Source organism: Phascolarctos cinereus, unplaced genomic scaffold, assembly GCF_003287225.1.
Source record: "Phascolarctos cinereus isolate Bilbo 61053 unplaced genomic scaffold, phaCin_HiC Scaffold_726;HRSCAF=1367, whole genome shotgun sequence".
NCBI lineage: Eukaryota > Metazoa > Chordata > Mammalia > Diprotodontia > Phascolarctidae > Phascolarctos > Phascolarctos cinereus.
Window position 1 is genome coordinate 376,851,896 of NW_027556098.1, and position 19,959 is coordinate 376,871,854.

At 48.8% G+C, this 19,959-nt stretch overlaps 1 protein-coding gene across 4 annotated transcripts in view; it reads left to right on the forward strand.

Moving 5' to 3' along the window:
* Nucleotides 1-19,718, forward strand: part of TCEA3 (transcription elongation factor A3) — a 37,246-nt gene extending 17,528 nt beyond the window's left edge. Inside the window, exons 6-11 of one of the 4 annotated variants that reach the window (XR_013482522.1) lie at nucleotides 7,983-8,146; nucleotides 8,657-8,712; nucleotides 12,853-13,008; nucleotides 14,369-14,515; nucleotides 15,930-16,455; nucleotides 17,527-19,718. Coding sequence is in view for 1 of the 4 variants with exons in the window: in XM_078145606.1 (XP_078001732.1) it covers nucleotides 7,983-8,146; nucleotides 8,657-8,712; nucleotides 12,853-13,008; nucleotides 14,369-14,515; nucleotides 16,384-16,455; nucleotides 17,527-17,535 (604 nt within the window). In the remaining 3 variants the exon portion in view is untranslated. Of the gene's footprint in view, nucleotides 1-7,982; nucleotides 8,147-8,656; nucleotides 8,713-12,852; nucleotides 13,009-14,368; nucleotides 16,456-17,526 lie in introns of those variants that run through there. The other 3 variants (XM_078145606.1, XR_013482520.1, XR_013482521.1) reach the window with 3 other exon arrangements.
* Nucleotides 19,719-19,959: the final 241 nt, after the last annotated feature.

Consider the following 19,959-nt stretch of genomic DNA (forward strand, 5'->3'; position numbering starts at 1 on the left):
TAAAGCTTTTATAGTGGAGGGGAAGAGGTGGGAGGTAAGGGGAGTGAGTGAATCTTACTCTCATCAGAATTGGCTCAAAGAAGGAATGACACACACACTCAATTGGGTATAGAAATCTCTCTTACCCTACAGTAAAGGAGGAGGGGAAGAGGATAAGAGAAGGGGGCATGTGATAGAAGGGAGGGCAGATTGGAGGAGGGGTAATCAGAAGCAAAACACTTTTGAGGCGAGAAGGGTAAAGGGAGGGAGAGAATAGAATAAGTGGCAGGGGGGGAAATAGGATGGAGGGAAATACAGTTAGCAATAGTAACTGAAAAAAATCTTAAAGCAAGTTCCTCTGATGAAGGCCTCTTTTCTCGAGCATATTGTGAACTGAGTCAAATTTATAAAAATAAAAGCCATTCCCCAATTGATAAATGATCAAAAGATATGAACAGTTTTCAGATGAAGTAATCAAAACCATCTATAGCCATATGAAAAAATGCTCTAACTCACTATTGATTGGAGAAATGCAAATTAAAACAATTCTGAGGTACTACCTCATACCTATTAGATTGGCTAATAGGACAGAAAAGGAAAATGACAAATGTTGGAGGGGAATGTGGGGGGAAATGAGACATGAATGTACTGTTGGTGGAGTTGTGAACTAATTGAACCATTCTGTAGAGCAATTTGGAACCATGCCCAAAAGGCTATAAAACCATGCATACCCTTTGTCCTAGCAACAGTGCTACTAGGTCTGTATACAAAAAGAGATTAAAAAAAAAAGTAAAAGGACCTATACATGGAAAAATATTTGTAGCAGCTCTTTTCTGGTGGCAAAGAATTGGAAATTGAGGAGATGACCATCCATTGGGGAATGGCTGAACAAATTATGGTATGTAATTATGATGGAATGCTATTGTGTTATAAGAAATGATGAGCAGGATGCTTCTCAGAAAAACCTGGAAAAATTTACATAAGTTGATGCAAAGTGAAATGTACTGTGTACAAAGTAAAGACAGTACTGTGAGATGATCAGCTGTGAATGACTTAGCTGTTCCCAGAAATTCAGTGATCCAAGACAACTCTGAAGGATTTAACGATGAAAAATGCTATCCATCCCCCAGAGAAAGAACTGATCTCTGAATACAGATTGAAGTGCACTTTTTTTTACTTTGTTTTTCTTGAGGGTTTTTTCTGGTCTATGTTTACTTTCACAGTATGACTAACATGGAAATGTTTTGCATGACTACACACATATAACGTCAAATTGCTTGCTTTCTCAATGAGGCGGGGTGGGAAGAGAGGAAGAGAATTTGGAACTCAAAGTTTTAAAAACGAGTGTTAAAAATTGCTTTTACATGTAACTGGGGAAAAATAAAATACTAAATAAATTTATAATAAAATAAAATAAAGTCTAAGTCACCTTCCCCCACTCAACAAATTCCTCTGGCTCCCTATTGCCTCCAGAATTAAAATATAAGTCCTGTATTTGGCATTCAAAGCTCTTCACCACTTGGTCCCTTCCTGCCTTTGTAAGCTTCTTATGTTTCTCTCCCCTCCATATACTCTGTTATTGCTGTGCTGGCCCACTGGACACTCCATCTGCCCCACAGCCTGCCCCTGGGCAGAAGCCATCCATCTTCTGATGGGCTCAAAACCCTGCCTAAAGCTGCCAAGAAAGGGCAGACTGCCTGAATCCAGAGGAGTGCGCGTGGGGCCCTGACCACTTCGGACTGGGCTCTCCAATATGGCAAAACCCAAGTCCAGAAGAGAAGGATGGAACAGAAAGACAAAAAGAGGAGATGCTAAGGGATAGCCTGAGGGAATGAAGGCATCTCTGTGGACTCAGAGCTGGAAGGGACTCGGAGGTCACTAGTCAACACCATGGTGATATCTTGTATGTACCCCATTGGACTGGGAGCTCTTTGAGGGCAGAGACTGTCTTTTGCCTGCCTTTGTATCCCCGGTGCCTGGCACATAGTAGGTGCTTAATAAATGTTTGTTGATTGACTGTCTGACAGTAGAGCTAGAGAACTCCCTCCGCCATTTTGTTCTCACTCAGGTGTCTGTGCACACGGTCCCCAGGTGTAGCTGGTGGCCAGTGGCTTTGGCCATCTCCTCAGCCAGAGAGAGCTCTCCTGAGTGGGGCTGCTGGGTTCTGATTTCCTACCCTCATGATTCTCTTTGATGTTTTGGCTTTGCTCCTCCCCCTGCCCTCCTTGTGTGTGAAAAGGAATTGAACAGGCCAGCCCAAATTCTCTCCAGAGTCGGGTGGTAGCCTATGGAGTGTTGCGTCGTCAATTAGAATAGAGGTTTTGTTCTTGACGGTTGAATGATCTGTCAGAAGCCTGTACAGGGAGGCAGGTGGGACAGTGGTAAGAGCTCTGGATTTGAAATCAGAGGATATGCATTTGAGCCCTGGCTCTGCCAGATGGCAACGGTAATGATAAGGATAAGGGTCTGCGCCAGGGTGGGGGCAGTGTCAGAGGAGAGAAGGGCACACAGAGAGGTGGCGCAAAGGCGGAATCGATGGGCTTTGCCTCCGCTTGGAATGGGGAGAGAGAGAGGGAGGAATCCAGAGGGACTTCTTGGTTGGGGGTCGGGGGGACTGGGAGGATGGTGGTACCCTCTCCAGTAGTAGGGAAGGGAGGAGCTGGGAAGGGCTTAGGGGAAAGGTGATGAGATCTATATTGGACATAGGGAGTTTAAGATGTCTACTGGAAGGGGCCGCTAGGTGCCGCAGTGGGTAGAGTTCCGGCCTTGGAGTCGAGGACTTGAGTTCCAATGTGGCCTCAGACACATGACACTTACTAGCTGTGTGACCCTGGGCAAGTCACTTAACCCCGATTGCCTCACCAAACGGCAAAAAAAAAAAAAGATGTCAACTGGACATCCAGTTTGAGCTGTCTGAAGGGCAGTTGGAGAGGCGAGATTGGAGGTCAGCAGAGAGATGACAACTGGACAGGTGGATTTGAGTATCAGCCTAGAGAGGGTAACTGAAGGAGAGAGTTTCCTTGGGCGGCTGAGTACCTTGACACACGGACCAGAAGAGGAGCCTGCTATGCTGGAGGAGGAGGCCTGGACTTGCCAGGGGAGAAAGTAGCCCTGAATTCTTATTCTAATTTGGCAGTTCCTCATTCTCTGAGGGGTGGCTAGGTGACAAAGTGGATAGAGTGCCAGGAGGTCAGGAAGACCAGAGTTCAAATCTGAGCTCAGACACTTACTAGCTGTGTGACCCTGGGCGAGTCACTTCACCCTATCTGCCTCCGTTTCCTCATCTGTAAAATGAGCTGGGGAAGGAAATGGCGAACCCCTGCAGTATCTGCCAAGAAAACCCCAAATGGGGTCACGGAGAGTCAGACAGGACTGAAATGACTGGATGGCATTCTTTGACCTTGAGCAAGTCTCTGGCCTTGTCTGGGTTTTCTCTGTCCCCTTATCTGCAGAGGGAAGGTGGTGGTGGAGGGCCTTCCTTTGAAGCTCTAGCTTAGACAAGGTGACATCTGAGGCAAGCCTATAACCGGATAATTCTGAATACTTTCAAGTCAGTCCAGCATTAAGGATTTATTAGGTAGCTACTGTGTGCCACACATGGTATTGGTCACTGATGTGTAAAGGCAAAAATGAAACAGTCTTTGAAGTTCTTTGGCTCCCTGGTAGAAAGATGGATAGCATTTGGCATCAGAAAGAGCCCTGGGTTCGAGTTCTGACTGATATGTGCTGTATGACGTTGGGTAATTCAATTACCCTCTCTGATCCTCAGTGTCCTCATCTCTAAAATGAGGCAGACAATACACCCTCATTATCTCCCTCAAGGGGCTGTTCTGAAACTCAGATGAGATGTTTGTTTTGGGGTTTTGGGTTTGTTTTTTTTGGCTAGGCAATGGGGTTAAGTGACTTGCCCAGGGTCACACAGCTAGTAAGTGTTATGTGTCTTGTCTGAGACTGGATTTGAATTCTGGTCCTCCTGACTCCCAGATAAGATGTTTGGTAGGGTCTTTGTAAACCCCAAAGCTCCAGAGATATGTGGGCTCCTGTGTTTATTTGTCCTCTGATTGCCTTGGGCTCTGGAAGGGGGAGAAGATGATTGGAAAAGCTGAGATGAGATTGGAATCTCAGGAGGAGAGGAGAGGAGAGGAGACAGACAGAGATTTGTAGTCAAAGGGCCTGGCTTCAAATTCTGCTTCTGCTACTTACTCCCTATGGGATGCTGGGCATCACTTTCTCACTCTCTTCTCTCCTGCAGCCAGCCTTCCTCTAGGCATTGCTTTGGGGGGAGCCAGAATCTAAACCCTGAATTTACTGGGCCTCAGGTAGGAAGGTGAAGAAGCAGGGGGGTACTTTTCCTGGAGTCAGGAAGACCCAAGTTCAAATCCAGCCTCAGGCACTTCCTAGCCATGTGACCTGGGGAAATCACTAAACCCCTGTCTTCCTCACTTTCCCCAACTGTAAAATAGAACCGACAAGTAGTGCCTACCTCCCAGGGTTGTGGAGAAGATCAAGTGAGATGATGTTTGTATAGCTCTTAGCACACTGCCTGGCACGTAGTAGGTGCTTAAATGCTTGCTCCCAGAGCATGACTGTAGTTATTAACTTACTGCATTCTGTTTTGCCTTATTGTCAGTCTGTTTGTGTGTTAGCTTTTCATTTGTGTCTAGAAAATAAATAGCTGTCCCATATCTGAAAAAAGAAAACAGAAATGCTTGTTCTTCTCTGATGCTTAAGAAAAACCAGGCAGCCGTGGTCCTAGCGGCCAAATAAGGTGGTACTAGGAAGATTCAAGGCTAGGGGCCTTAGGTGTCATCTAATCTGACGCTTTTATTTTACAGTTGAAAAGATGGAGGCCCAGAGACCTGCCAGGGGTCCCCCAGTGGTGATTGAGCAGGACTAGATGAAATTAAGGGGGTCAGCAAAGCAGCATCAGCACGCCTTCAAACAGACAGGGCTGGGTCTAGCAGCAAAAAAGGCTCTTAAGAAGCCAGTTCTAGCATAGGCCTCAGTTCAATTCATTTTGATTCAATTCAGTTCAATCATTTATTAAGTTTCTACTGTGTCCAAGGCCTGAGTGGCAGTACTCTGCCTTTTGGATAAAGAGCTGTCCTTACTCAGAGTCAGCAAGACCTGGGTTCAAGTCCCTCTTCCAAGCACAGACTTGGTCTGTGACTGTGGGGGAGTCACCTAACCTCTTAGAGAGCCAGCAACCCCATAACATATAAGTTGTCAAACAGATGCCTATCTGTATCAGTAGAGGGAGTTTTCCAGCTGGGAGTTCTTGTGCCAGTGAAAACAGAGGCCTAGTTAAAAAAATGTTCAAGGAATTGTACTGTAGTTAAGGAATATTCTGTTGGAGAGACACAACTTGAACGTGAGTAAATGCTAGGTAATATGAGAAGGGGGAAATGACTAACCAGGGGAGGGGATCGGGGAAGACTTCACAGAGAAGGTGGCACCCAAGCTGAGCCCTGAAGGAAGGCAGGGATTCTGAGCAGGCGGATGTGAGCCCAGAGCTCCCCAGGCAGCCCTGCCTTTGTGGTGGCCATTCCAGGTCTCAAAGTCAAGTCAAGAAGCATTTAGGGTTGTTCAGTTGTGTGACTCTTCATGACCTCATTTGGGGTTTTCTTGGCAAAGATACTAGAGTGATCTGCCATTTCCTTCTCCAGCTCATTTTACAGATGAGGAAACTGAGGCAAACAGGGTTAAGTGACTTGTCCAGGATCACACAGCTCGTCAAGTGTCTGAGTTGGAATTTGAACTTAGGTCTCCCTGACTTCAGGCCTGGTATTCTATCCACTGTGCCACCTAGCTGTCCTAATAATAATAGATAAAATTTATATTATATGGTATTTACATGTGCCTGGCACTCTTTACAAACGCTGGGAGGTAGGTGCTGTTGTTATCCCCATTTTACAGATGAGGGAGCAGAGGTGACATAGGGAAAGTGGCTTGCCTAGGGTCACACATCTGGGAAGCATCTGAGTCTGGATTTGAACTCAGATCTTCCGGACTCCGGGCCCAGCACTCTATCCTCTACAACACCTAGCCACAAATCTCATCTCGCTAACATGAAGGAGAACAAGGGAGTGACTGGAGCAGATTCTATCATGACAGAGGCGTGCAGCTTCCCGGGGAGCCTTCCCCAGGGTCCTCGCTCCCCTGCGTTCTGTGTGTCCCTGAGGATGTCCCAAGTGCCAGCCTGTGCTGAGGTGACAAGCACAGGAAACTGAAGGCTGAGACCAGGGATGCATTGTGCGTTCTAGGCTTTCTGAGTCTTGCCTCGTTGTCTCAGATGGGCCTGTGCTGAACGTTGGTTGATTAGCTGGACAGGGTCCAGGGGAGGACAGTCAGGATGGTGAAAGGGTCTTGGGTTCATGAAGAAGTGAATGAGAAAGTCATTTATTAAGGGATCACTGTGTGCTGACCTCTGGCTGTACAAAATTTAAACAGTCCCTGCCTTCAAGGGACCTGTGTTCTAATAGGAGGTAGCCACCCAGACGGGGAGCGGTGGCTTGGGATGGGTGTTCTCTTTTGGAAAGTTACAAGAAGGCCTTGTGGATCCCTGGGGGGTAGCCGACTCACCCAAGTCTGTAGATGGTCATTCGTAGTGGGGCAGGCAGGGAGGGCACGGATGGCGAGAACATGGGAGGAGCGTCGCTTGGAGCCCCCCAGCTATAGAGCATTGGGCCTCGAGTCAGGAAGACCTGAGTTCAAATTTGGCCTCAGATACTTTTAAGCAGTGTAACATCGGGCAAGTCGCTTAGCCTTTTTTTTTTTTGCCTCAGTTTCCTCACCTGTAAAAAGCACTACCCCCCAGGGTTGTTGTAAGGATGAAGTGAGATCATAATTGTAAAGCACTTAGCGCGCTGCCTGACCCACAGTAGGTGCTATCTAAATGTTAGCTATTAGATGAGCCGCGTGAAACAGTCCCTCATCAGGAGACCCATGATAATCATCCAAGAGGGATCAGGCTCTTCTGTTCTTTGTTGGTTTGTTTGGTTTAGGCAGTTGGGGTTAAGTGACTTGCCCAGGGTCACACAGCTAGTAAGTGTCAAGCGCTTGGTCTGAGGCTGGATTTGAACTCAGGTCCTCCTGACTTCAGGGCCAGTGCTCTAAGATCAGGCTCTTCTGCGTGGCTGTGGAGGGCAGGACAAGCAAAGTGTGTGGTGGATGCAGAGGGGCAGAGGGGGGCTCCGGGTTAAATGGAACCTTCCCAGCCATTAGAGCCGCCCAGCAGTGTGAGGGGCCAGGGTAGGGAGAGCCCCAAAGAGCGGCCTGCCAGCATGTGGGGGAATGGCCTAGAGGGGATTCGCAGGCTCCTGGGCTTGGCCTGGAGGGCCCCTTCCAGGTCTGAGATTCTAGGGGACAGTGACCTGATGCAGACAGAAGCTCAAGGTCGGTGCCTTAGTAGAAGACAGGAAAAATAGGAGCTTACAGTTATGTAGAGCTTTAAGATTCGTAGGGCAGCTAGGTGGTGCCATAGTGCACAGAGCGCTGGACTTGGAATCAGGAAGACTCATCTCCTGAGTTCAAATGTGGCCTCAGAAGACCCTGGGCAAGTCACTTCACCCAGGTCTGCCTCAGTTTCCTCATCTGTGAAATGAGCTGGAGAAGGAAATGGCAAACCACTCCAATATCTCTGCCTAGAAAATGCCAAATGGAGTCACAAAGAGTTGGACACGACTGAAAAATGACTGAATTTAATTGACTTAAGGTTTATAAAGTGCTTTCCAAATATTATTTTATTTGATCCTTGCAGCAACCCTAGGAGGCAGGTGTGATTATTATCCCCATTTTACAGATGAGGAAACTGAGAATGATAGCGATTAAGTGACTTGTCTAGGGTCACACAGCTTGTTAGTATCTGAGGATTAGAACTCAGGGCTTCCTTACTCTAGACTCAGTGGTATGGAGGTAGCCCCAGGAGGGGGAGAGAGAAGCAGAGAAATCTAGTTTTGGGGAGACTTAGCTAGCTGTGACCATTCCTGTTCCTCTATCCTCAGATCTAACAGCAGCAAAGGGAAAGTGGAGACCCCAAAAACACCCACCAGCCCCTCTTCGCCTACATTTTCTCCATCCGTCTGTTTTTTGGCCCCCTGCTACCTCACAGGAGACTCAGTCCGGGACAAGTGCGTTGAGATGCTGTCAGCAGCCCTGAAGATGGATGGTGAGGAGGTCTGGGGTGGGCCATCATGAGGAAAGGGGATCAGCTTGTCCCTAGAGCAGAAGGCAGCAGGTGGAAGTTACAGAGAGGCAGATTTAGCGTCAATGGAAAGAGAGACTTCCTCACAAAGTTATGCAATTGTAAATTGGGCCGCTTCAAAAGGTAGTGAGTTTCCCATCTTCAAGAGAAGGCTCAGTGACTGCTTGTCAGGTGTGTGTCCCTCTAGATGTGATCTCTGGAGGTCCCTTCAGACTTTGGGATTCTGTAGGATTCTTTGAGGTTTGAGACTGGAAAAAGAGAAAAGGAGTCAGCATTTCCCTGGGGCGTGGGAAGAAAACTCCCCTGTGTTTGTCCTTGACTCTTCGGCAAGGAGTTGGGGAGGTCACAGGGAGGAGCAGTAGCAGGAACATTTGTCTTAATTACTGCCCCTCCTCCCCACACACCAGTTCCCTGGTTTATAATTGGCTTCTTTGCCAAGACAGAGTAAAACATGGCTTTTTGCATTTTTTTTAGGTGATTACAAAGAATATGGGGTCAACTGTGATAAGATGGCATCAGAAATTGAAGATCATATCCTTTTGTGGGCTGTGCTGGGGGTTTGTCCAACACGACCTGGTATTCCCAGGGAAGACCTCGGCCGCTAGCTGAGGAATGAGCAGAGCGGGGCAGAGGCTGACAAGCTGAAGTCACACCAGCTGTAGGGTGGGCTGGCCTTCATCTTTATGGGGGCTGCGGAGGAGATGGGGACCAGGAGAGGGGCATCGTGGTGATGGGCCCACAGAGGTCCAGGGATGGTGCAACCATATCGCTACCTGGTCCGGGAAAGGACTGTGAGGCATTCGCTCTGGGGAGGAAGTGTGCCTCCCTCCCCCTATCCCACCAGGGATCATGCTAGGTGGTGCAGTGGGTGGAGCGCAGGGCCTGGAGTCAGGCAGACCTGAATTCAAATATGACCTCAGACCCTTACTAGCTGTATGACCCTGGGCAAGTCACTGAAACCTAACTACCTCAGTTTCCTCATCTGTAAAATAGGCATCATAACAGCACCTACCTCCCATGTTTGTTGTAAGGATCAAATGATATAAATAATCGTAAAGCATTTAGCACAGTGCCTAGCATGTAGTAATTGCTATGTGAGCTGTTATATAGTAACTGTCATTATCATCAGTCATCATCATTATTATAGACCTAGGGCTGGAAGGGAGCTCAGAGCCCGTCTGGTCCAAACCCCTCATTTTACAGGTGAGGAAACTGAGGCCCCTGGAGGCTGTGACTTGTCCAGCATCACACACACCAAGGCCATCTTGCCTCCACGGATATCATCTGCCTGTGACAAAGCACCATTGGTCTCATGGGAGTTCCAGTCCTGGGTCTGGGTCACTCAAAGCCAGAGGCATGGCAGGGAGGAAGGGACAGCGACCCGAGTCCCCTCAGCCCACCCATCTCTTCTCACCACTTCCTTGGGAACAGGGTCCTCGACTCTAATATTTCTTCCCCTCCATAGACTCAAGAAGTGATGACATAAGATGTCGAGATGGGCTTGAATGGGCCTGGCACTGCTTCCTGCATCTGAGTTATCAGGGAAGGGAAGGACTTCCTGGCCCTCTGCCCCATCCCCCACTCTTGGACTGGTCCTCTCAGCGCTTCCCCCCTCCTTCCTGCATGATGAGGATCAGACTTCTTGGAATTTCCCACTTGTCCCTGTCCCAGATGAAAGATGACCCATAATCACCTCTGGAAACAGGGCCGCCGTGTGTGGCGCGTGGGGGGAGGGTCCCAATCCAGGAAGATGCCTCCTACCTACCTTCACCTGCCCCTGTCCTGATGCAGCATGCTGCAGATTGAGCTCTAATCCCCACTCTGCCCCTTATTACCCGTGTGACTGTGGGAAAGTCACCGCCTTGCAGGGCCCTCATCTTGTCTATAAAACCAGAGGGTTGGACTAATGATCTTGTGACCTCTAGACCAGTCGCTGGCCCTCTCTAGACTGTCTTGTCAGTTTCCTCATCTGTAAAATGAGGAGTCTGGACCAGATGGGCCCTGAGGTCCCTTTGATTCTGATATCCTGTGTCCCGAGGGCCCCCCCCAGCTCTGACATCCTGTGTTCTAAGGGCCCTCCCAGCTCTGACATCCTGTGCTCTAGGGGCCCTCCCAGCTCTGACATCCTGTGTCCTAAGGGCCCCCCCAGCTCTGACATCCTGTGTCCTAAGGGCCCCCCCAGCTCTGACATCCTGTGTCCTAAGGGCCCCCCCAGCTCTGACATCCTGTGTCCTAAGGGCCCCCCCAGCTCTGACATCCTGTGTCCTAAGGGCCCCCCCAGCTCTGACATCCTGTGTCCTAAGGGCCCCCCCAGCTCTGACATTCTGTGTCCTAAGGGCCCCCCAGCTCTGACATCCTGTGTCCTAAGGGCCCTCCCAGCTCTGACATTCTGTGTCCTAAGGGCCCTCCCAGCTCTGACATTCTGTGTCCTAACATTCTCTGGTCCATAATCCCTTCTGGCTTGAACATTCTATGAGTCTATGACACCCAAAGTTCCTTCGTCAGGTAACCATTCCACATTTTCATTCCACAGTCAGTGATGAGGCTCAGAATATTCCAGAGGTATGAAACATAGAGAATTAAATATATACCAAGATATACATTACTGAGGTGAGAACCTACCCTGAAATTTGGAAAAGGGGGGAGAAGAAAGTATGGGGCCCCAGTCCCGGGGGAAGGGGAAGGAAGGGATGCCAAGAAGGGGGTGCAGAAGACAGGCTTGGCTGCTCCAAGATGTCGCTGAGGGCCGAGCCTGGCTCCAAACCCTTCCTGGACTAATTCATACTCATTGTTTTCTTTCTTTTATTATTTCCCGGTGCATCATAGAGTATGAGCCACCATCCAAAACCTGCTTCCTACTAAGCACAGTGCCTCCCATCCGTGGGTTATCACAGACTTCATCTTTGTTCCCAGCAGGCTCAGCAGTTCCTTTGCTTCTGTCTCTTGGCCCTTTACCACAGCTGGGCTTCAGACAGTGGGAGGAAGGACTTAATACTCATTTTCATTCATTATCTCATTTCATTCCTTTCTTCCCCCCACCCCACCCCTGCCTGCTCCTTGCCCTCTCTGGAGGTGTCAGGTGCCAGGCGAGACCAGGAAACCCACACTGACCATTGTTCAGGTGACAGAAGTTTGTGTTTTTGTTCAGTAGTCTGACTCTTCATGACCCCATTTGGGGTTTTCTTGGCAAAGATAGTGGAGTGGTTGGCCATTTCCTTCTCCAGCTCGTTTTACAGATGAGGAAACTGAGGTAAACCGAGTGAAGTGACTTGCCCAGGGTCACACAGCTAGTAAGTGTCAAGTGTCTGAGGCCAGATTCGAACTCGGGTCCTCCTGACTCTAAGACCAGACCTCTATCTATTGCACCACCTAGCTGCCCCTGGACTTAGCGCTTTCTAAGGTCCTTCTAGCCTTCAGCCTATGATAGATCCCAAGAGCCTCTGACATGGTGTGACTCAGTGGGACATGTGCTGACATAGGAGGCAAAGAACCTGGTTCTGAATCCTACTTCTGTGACTCTGGGCCTCTCATCACTAAGATGGAGGTGATTGGACTTGATGACCCCAAAAGTCCCTTCTGGCTCTAAGTCAGTGATCCCTGTGTCCTTCCCTTGTCACCGTGCTGCCACACATGGCAAATGGGAGGAGAAGTGACGTGGCTCCAGTCACAACATCCAGTAAGTGGCAGAGATGAAACCTGAACCTAGTCTCCCGACTCTGAGTCAAACACATTTTCTGATACACCAGAAAACAAAAAGCAAAACCAAACCAAACCCCGTTTGCCTCAGTTTCCCTGTCTGTAAAGTGGGGGTATTGGTAGCACCAGTACCTCTCAGGGTTGTTGGGAGAATCAAATGAGATAATATTTGTAAAATGCTTAAAGTGCTATATAAAGGCCAACTATTATTATTATTATTATTATTATTATTATTATTATTATTATTAAAAGAAGAACACAGTCAGCTCTCTGTTCACAATGGAGGGGGTCCCTTCATAGCATAGCATTTCAGACATACTTCCTTCTGGTTGGGATGACACTATTGATCCTCAAACCAGGCCACCCTGTAGACAGATACTTTCTTTGCCTGTATATTCAGCCTTCCTGATTGAACCCCATGTCCGTGGGAGGCCCAGATTAAATCAAGAGCTAGGCAGAGTAAAATTCTATTCCAGCAGAACTAAGACCCCCAAGATGGACCCTCTTCCTTGTGGCCATCATAGGATTTAGACCTGGGAGGAATGTTAGCAATCATCTAGGAACGTTAGCAATCATGGACCCCAGCGGGTTGGTGGATAGATTTCAAGAGGTTCATAGACTTAGATGGAAAAAAAATTAATCTTTATTTTCACTAATCCTATGTATTTTATTTTACGCATTGAAAAATATTCTTCTGAGAAAGGGTCCATAGGCTCCACCAGACAGCCAGAAGGGTCCAGGTCACAAAAAGGTGAAAAGCCTCTGGTCTAATTCAGCTTTCTCATTTTACATATGAAGAAACAAGCCTAGAGATGTGACGGGACCATGTCAAGGTCACACAGTAGAACTAGGATAGGGACCCACTGGATTCCAAACCCAGTGTTATTTTTATTAGACGGTGGGGCTGTATTTGTGGGAGGGAAGAGAAGCTTCCTCGCCACTTTTCTCTTTGGCGTGACTCCTTGACTATTTCACATATATATCAAGAACTGAAGGGCACAGACATGAAATACCGGAATAGGGTACGCAGCCGAATCAGTAATCTCAAGGATCCCAGGAACCCCAGCTTGAGGCGGAATGTGCTTTGTGGGGCTATTTCCACCAGCCTCATTGCCAAGATGACGGCTGAGGTGAGGAGCTCCACGGTGGTGTCATTTCTGAAGCTGCAATCTTGGCTCCTGGGGAGGTGTTAGGCGGGTTCCCTGTGGGAAGCAGAGATATTGAGCAGGCGCCCAGCAGAACTGGGCAGAGGGAAGGCTATCTCGGTGTTACAGTGTTAAGCCTGGCCGCTCTGACTTTCCTCAGACCGAGGTTTCCTCTCAGAGATGCTGATGCTAAATCATTATTTAAAAACCTCATCTGACCACAAGAAATATACTCCTCGAATATCTGGATCCACCTACATTTTCTACTTTGTCCCAAAGGACAATAAACTGGGGTCAACTACTTAAAATTATAACCTTATGACTCCTCAAACTATTGGGTTCAAAGGGTACTGATGTCTGTCCATGTAAGTCAAGCCCGGGAGACACACACCCCATGACTACGTCACCCCTGGCAGCCGAGGCCAGGGGGAATGGATGACATGACACAAGCCAGTTGTCGGGGGTCAGCTGCTTATAATTATAGCCTTGCGGAAGCTATTGAAGGAAGTTCATAAAAGTTTGTTGTCATTCAGTCGTGTTTGACCTTTCCTGACCTGATTTAGGGTTTCCTTGGCAGTGATATGAGAGTGGTTTGCCTTTTCCTTCTCCAGCTTATTTTACAGATGAGGAAACTGAGGCAGACCAGGGTTCAGTGACTTGCCCAGGGTCACACAGGTAGCAAATGTCTGCGCTCAGATTTGAACTCACAAAGATGAATCTTCTTGATTCCAAGCCCAGCATTCCATGCATTGTGGCGCCACCTAGCCGCCCCAATATATCACTAGAATTTCCAGTATTAACAGAATACCAATATAGTACCAGAATTTAACAGATGCTGGTGACCATCTAGGCTGAATAGAACATGTTATGCTCCGAATGGTGCCAATGCCATTCATTCCTCACCTCCTGTGAGAGCTTGTGGGACTCCCGATGGTTTCCTTCTGTGAAATTCACCTGAGGGCCCTTAGTGCTGCCTGGGTGCGATCTGAGAAGGTAGAGATAGCCTACTTGTCTCTGTCTGCATGTGGATTGCAGAAATAAGCTGGGACCTGGGCTGGGGAGGTCACTCAGAGAATTTGTCTGCATCAAGGGCAAAGCTGGCCTGAGACTCCGAACAGGGCACCATCGCAGGTGGGTGGCCTGGCCAGAAGTCACATGGCTCCTCAGTGGCAGAACCAGGTTTCTATGAGAGCCCATGGACGTTTTTGTCTGTAATTGAAGCCCCATCTCGGGGAGCTGTCTTATTCCTAGCCTTAGCCATTCACTGATGCTGCCCCACCAGGACATGCGGCGTAGGAAATGCCATCCTTTCTTCAGACTCTCGAATATTGGTTGGTTCATTTAGGAAATGGCGAGTGACGAGCTGAAGGAGCTGAGGAATGCCATGACTCTGGAGGCCATCCGGGAGCACCAGATGGCCAAGACCGGGGGCACAACGACTGACCTCTTCCAGTGCAATAAGTGTAAAAAGAAGAATTGTACCTACAACCAGGTGCGCACTAGGGTAGGGGGCCTCTATGGAGCAGCTCAGGAGGGAATCCATCTTGAAGGAGCAAGGAGGGGAGGCCGTGTAGACACCAGAGAGAATGAATGGATGGGGCTCTGGGGTGATACAGCATCTAGAAGAGGACAGGATGATTTAGTAACATTCTTTAGCTGTCAAAGGCATGACAATAGAGAAAGAGATTTTCATGAGACTTCTGGAATTGGGTCTCATCACTTAATAGTAATGGCAAGGCCTCTGCATATTGACCAGATAGTATGTATTTTCCTGTGGGGTTGGACAGGGACAGATAGAAAATAAGACATGGAGACCAATTATAGTCACAGCGTGTCAGAGCTAGGAGAGTATTTAGAACATAGAACTTTATCACTGGAAGATACCTTAGAACACAGAATGTCAGAGCTGGGAGGACTGTTAGAATACAGAATGCCAGAGCTGGAAGGGCCCTTAGAACACAGGATGTCAGAGCTGAGATGGCCCTTAGAACACAGGATGTCAGAGCTGAGATGGCCCTTAGAACACAGGATGTCAAGAGCTGGGAGAGCCCTTAGAACACAGGATGTCAGAGCTGAGATGGCCCTCAGAACACAGGATGTCAAGAGCTGGGAGGGTCCTTAGAACACAGGATGTCAGGACTGGGAGGACCGTTATAGAATGTCAGAGCTGGGAGGGCTCTTAGAACTCAGAATGTCGGAGCTGGGAGGGCCCTCAGAACACAGGATGTAAAGAGCTGGGAGGGCCCTTAGAACACAGGATGTCAGAGCTGAGATGGCCCTCAGAACACAGGATGTCAAGAGCTGGGAGGGCCCTTAGAACACAGGATGTCAGGGCTGGGAGGACCATTATAGAATGTCAGAGCTGGGAGGGTCCGTAGGACACAGGATGTCAGAGCTGGGAGGGCCCTTAGAACCCAGAATGTCAGAGCCAGGAGGGCCCTTAGAACACAGAAGGTCAGAGCTGGGAGGACCCTTAGAACACAAAAGGTCAGGGCTGGGAGGGCCCTTAGAACACAGAAGGTCAGAGCTGGGAGGGCCCTTAGAACACAGAAGGTCAGAACTGAGAGGGCCCTTAGGACACAGGGTGTCAGAGCTGGGAGGCCCTTAGAACACAGGGTGTCAGAGCTGGGAGGGCCCTTAGAACACAGAAGGTCAGAGCTGGGAGGGCCTTAGAACACAGAAGGTCAGGGCTTAGAGGGCTCTCAGAACACAGAAGGTCAGGGCTGGGAGATGCTTTAGCACATAAGAGGTGAATCAAAGGGTCCTGATGGGAAAAGCTTCTTGGAAGAAGTTGTCTTGAGCTCATGTCATAGATCACAGTTCTGTAGCATTTTACATTTTGTAAACTTTCTTCCCAAAAACCTTGTGAAGTAAATAGTGCGAGTATTATTATCCCCATTTTACAGACAAGGAAACTGAGCCTCATAGAGGTTAAGTGATTTGCCTAAGGCCACACAGTAAGTAAGTTGCAGAGCCAAGACTCGAACCCAGATCTTCAAGTCCAGTGAAGGATGTAAAACCCAGAATTGGTGGAAAGGAAGGGAGAGAGCATTCCAGGTGAGGGCAAAAACATCAGTAAAGGTCCTGAGGTCAGAAAAAAAAAACCCAACCATTCTGTCTTTCAATTTAACTCAGCAAACACTAAATTCCTACTCTATTTAAGGCACAGGACTGTGAGGGTGGGTGCTCAAGGGACTGGTGGGGCGTGGTGGGAAGTTCAAGTGATGAGGCTGGGTGGGAGAAGTCTGTGTAGGGGAGGGAGGTGCCTTGAATGCCCGGGTGAGGAGTTTGGCCTTGTTCCAGCAGGAAGCAAGGTAGATTCTAGAGCAGGGGAGTGACTGGATGATTCTACTTTCTCAGGTGCAGACACGAAGCGCTGATGAGCCCATGACCACTTTCGTCTTATGCAATGAGTGTGGCAACCGCTGGAAGGTCTGTATTTCTTTTGCTTCTGCAGCCCTCCAAGTAGCCGATGGCCTCGCTTGGGGCCTTTCCCAGCCCGGGTGTGAGGCCCATGTGCACTGGGCCTGATTCACTTCTTATGGGGTCCTAGGATTTAGAGTCAAAAGTCAAAAGGGACTTCAGAGACGCTCTGACCCCTCCCCCCTTCCAGATGAGGACGTGGAGCCCCAGAGCACCCGAGGGACTGCTCAGAGGTGCACAGTGAGCAGCAGAGCTAGGATCCAGACCCAAGCCCCAGACTCCCAGACCCTAGACCCCCGGTCTCGGGCTTTTTCCACTTTTCCCCTCTTCCTCTTTCTTTTTTCTCTAACGGTCAGGAGCACAAAGTACTTTAGATTCCCTGACTCCTCTAAGCTTCACACTGACCCCATGAGGGAGGTTCTAAAGGAATCCCGATTCCCCTGCTTAGCTTGGCTACCCACCAAGACCTTTGTCTGCCTGACTCCACGGGGCTCAGCTGTTAACTTTTCACCAACAAGGCTATATTCCCTCCTTGCAGGACTACATGAAGAGGGTTCTGGCAGAGAGGGTACCTTTCTTTTCTCAGAACCTTTTCCCTTAGAAGAGTCCCTTGTGAGACCCCTGGGGCTCAGGGTAGAGGTAGCTCCAACCTTGTTCCCATATGCTAGGTGAGTCATCTTTCCAGTAGCTTCAGGTGGGTAGTGTCCTGTTTTACAGGTGAGAAAACTGAGGCTCCAATTCCATCTTGTCCAGACCAGTACCACATTGGAAGGAAGGAAGGAAGAAGAAGGGATGAAGGAAGGGAGGGAGGGATGGAAGAAGGAAGGAAGGTTTACTGAGTACCAACTCTGCAGTAGATATTATGCCAAGCACTTTATAAAAATTTCATTTGATCCTCGAAACAATCCTGGGAAGAAGGTGTAATTATTATCCCCATACCGAGGCAGACAGAGTTCAAGTGACTTGCCCAGGGTGATGCAGCTAGTAACGTGTCTGAGGCCGGATCTGAACTTGGGACTGTTCTGACTGATATCAGGAGAGCATCACAAACCCTGTTGGCCTTTTTGGTTTTGTTTTCAGTTCTGCTGAGCAGTTGCTGGCCGGGCCCGTGGTAGATGCATCAAAGAAACACGAAGAAGAAACCACGTGGTCCACCTGCCTGGAGCATAGAGAGGAATGCTCAGACGAGAAGGGGAGTTTGGGTGCTGCCAGCTGAACACAGGACTCTTCCCAGAAGACGTGGCCAGCTTTGACCTCTGGCCTCAAAGCTTTCCCGAGTGGGAGAGAGGGGGCACTTGTACTGGGAAGGTCCAAATCAGATGAGCTCTGACCTGTGGTTGTATCTCCCCAAATCCTGCAGTAAAGGGGAAATATGGACTTACTTAAGGATTCACATAGAATGCCAAAACTGCTAGAGAAATTAGCATCTAGACTGTCAGAAATCGAGGCATTTTAGGACATAGACTATGCAAGCTGGGAGGGATTTTTGAGACCATCTGCTCCACCATCCTCATTTTATAGAGGGGAAACTGAGGCCCAGAGAGGAGAAATCACTTGCCCCAGGTGGCAGAGAAAGCTAGTGTCAGAAATAGAACTAGACACTGGCGCCCCAGACACCCACATCAGGGCCCTTTCCCCTGCCCCATCCTGCTTCTTGGGATCGATTGTGTGAAGACAAGGACATCGAGCCCTTCCTCAGTGATTAGTTCTTCCCTAGTTTTTCTCATGAAAAATATGAGGCTGACAAAAGCGACATCCCTGTCTGTCCCATCACTTCCTTCACCTAGCAACCAGTATGTCATTTGGTCTAAAATTAGGTCTGATATAGTATAGCAGAAACAACACAGTCTTTGGATTCAGGGATTGTGGTGCCGAGTAGTTTTCGGTCCTATCCAACTCTTCTTTGACCCTATTTGGGGTTTTCTTGGCAGAGGTACTGTTGTGGTTTGCCACTTCCTTCTCCAGCTTATTGTACAGATGAGGAAACTGAGGCACACAGGGTCATGTGACTTGCCCAGGGTCACACAGCTAGTAAGTGTCTGAGGCCACATTTGAACTCAGGTTCTCCAGACTCCAGGCCCAGCGATCTACCCACTGCACCATCTCAAATCTCATCTCTGCTGCTGGGTGACCTTGGGTCGAGTCTCTTTACCTCTGGGCACCTCACTAGCATCTATTGGAAAATGGAAGGGCTGGATTAATTAGCTTCTGATATTCCTTCCAGATTCAGGTCCGCGATCCCATGAGATTACATTTATAAATCACATTAGCACCACAAAATCCTCTCGTGTCTTCCTATTTGACCCCCACAGCAGTCCTGTGAGATAGGTAGAGTGAGTACTATAGCCATCTTACAGATGAGAAAAGTGAGGCTTAGAGAAAAAATGGATGTACAGGTCCTAGAGACAAAGTCGGGACATGTACCCATGTCCCCCCGACTCTTAGACTCATTTATGAGACTCTACTATACTCTTCCAGTCTAGGCCTGGGTGACAACCAGGTATCCTTTTCCCTAAATTACAAAGGGTCTTCCCTCTCCTTGTCCTCATGCCCTCCTCTTTCTTCCCACTTGGTTTGGGAAGGAGTACCCTTGGTAGACGCACAGATTGAGTCCCCGAATCAGGAAACCATGCCACCTGACTTCCTAAGCATGGTCATGTTCCCCACACTGCCCCAGGGCCACGAGCTGAGATAGATGGGGCCCTCCACAGCCAGCTCCCACTGAGCAGTGGACAGGGTGCCTGAAAGTCGGAGCTTCCTTAGGATGCCCTGTGCAAGGCAAAGGTGCCCTTCCTTCTAAGCTTTCCTCCTTGACTGCACTTCCTAACTGATGCAATGATTTAGGCAGAGTGACGCTTTCCTAAAAAAGCCTCTGAGGGTGCTTGGCCCCCGTGTCAGGAGAGGAGGCCTGCCCTAGAAGGAAGACTTCTGGGGATCCCCACTTTCCCTCCCCTTGCCCTCCATCTAGCCACCCCACCCCAGGAGAGCTGCCTCATCCCTGTCCATACTGTCCTGCACAGCTGAAGAGCAGAAGCACTGGCCAGTTCTCTGCCCCTCTGGTATCAGGTGGATAAGCTTGTTTCACAGCTGTACTTAGGAAACAGAGAGGAACTTGCCCAAGGTCAAACAGCCAGTGAGTTATGCTATGAGGGCACGGTGACCTCTGCCATTTTTTTTTCCCTGAAATGCACTAGGTATCACCCTCCCTTGAAATGGAGACCTCAGGCAGCTTCTCCTATAGGATAACTCTGTAAATAAACTCTGTACAGAAACCTGTCTCCAATTTCTATTATTGTACAACAGTATTTGGGGTGGAGGGAGAGGGGGTTGTTGTACTGTGTGTGTCTAGGACAAAAGTAATCAATATTCTTAGTAGCATGGGGCAGCTAGGTGGTGCAGTGGATGGAGCACCAGCCTGAGTTCAAATCTGGCCTCAGACAATTAGCCAGGTGGCCCTGGGCAAGTCATTTAACCCCGGTTGCCCCAAAATATTATATTTTTTCAGTATTCAAT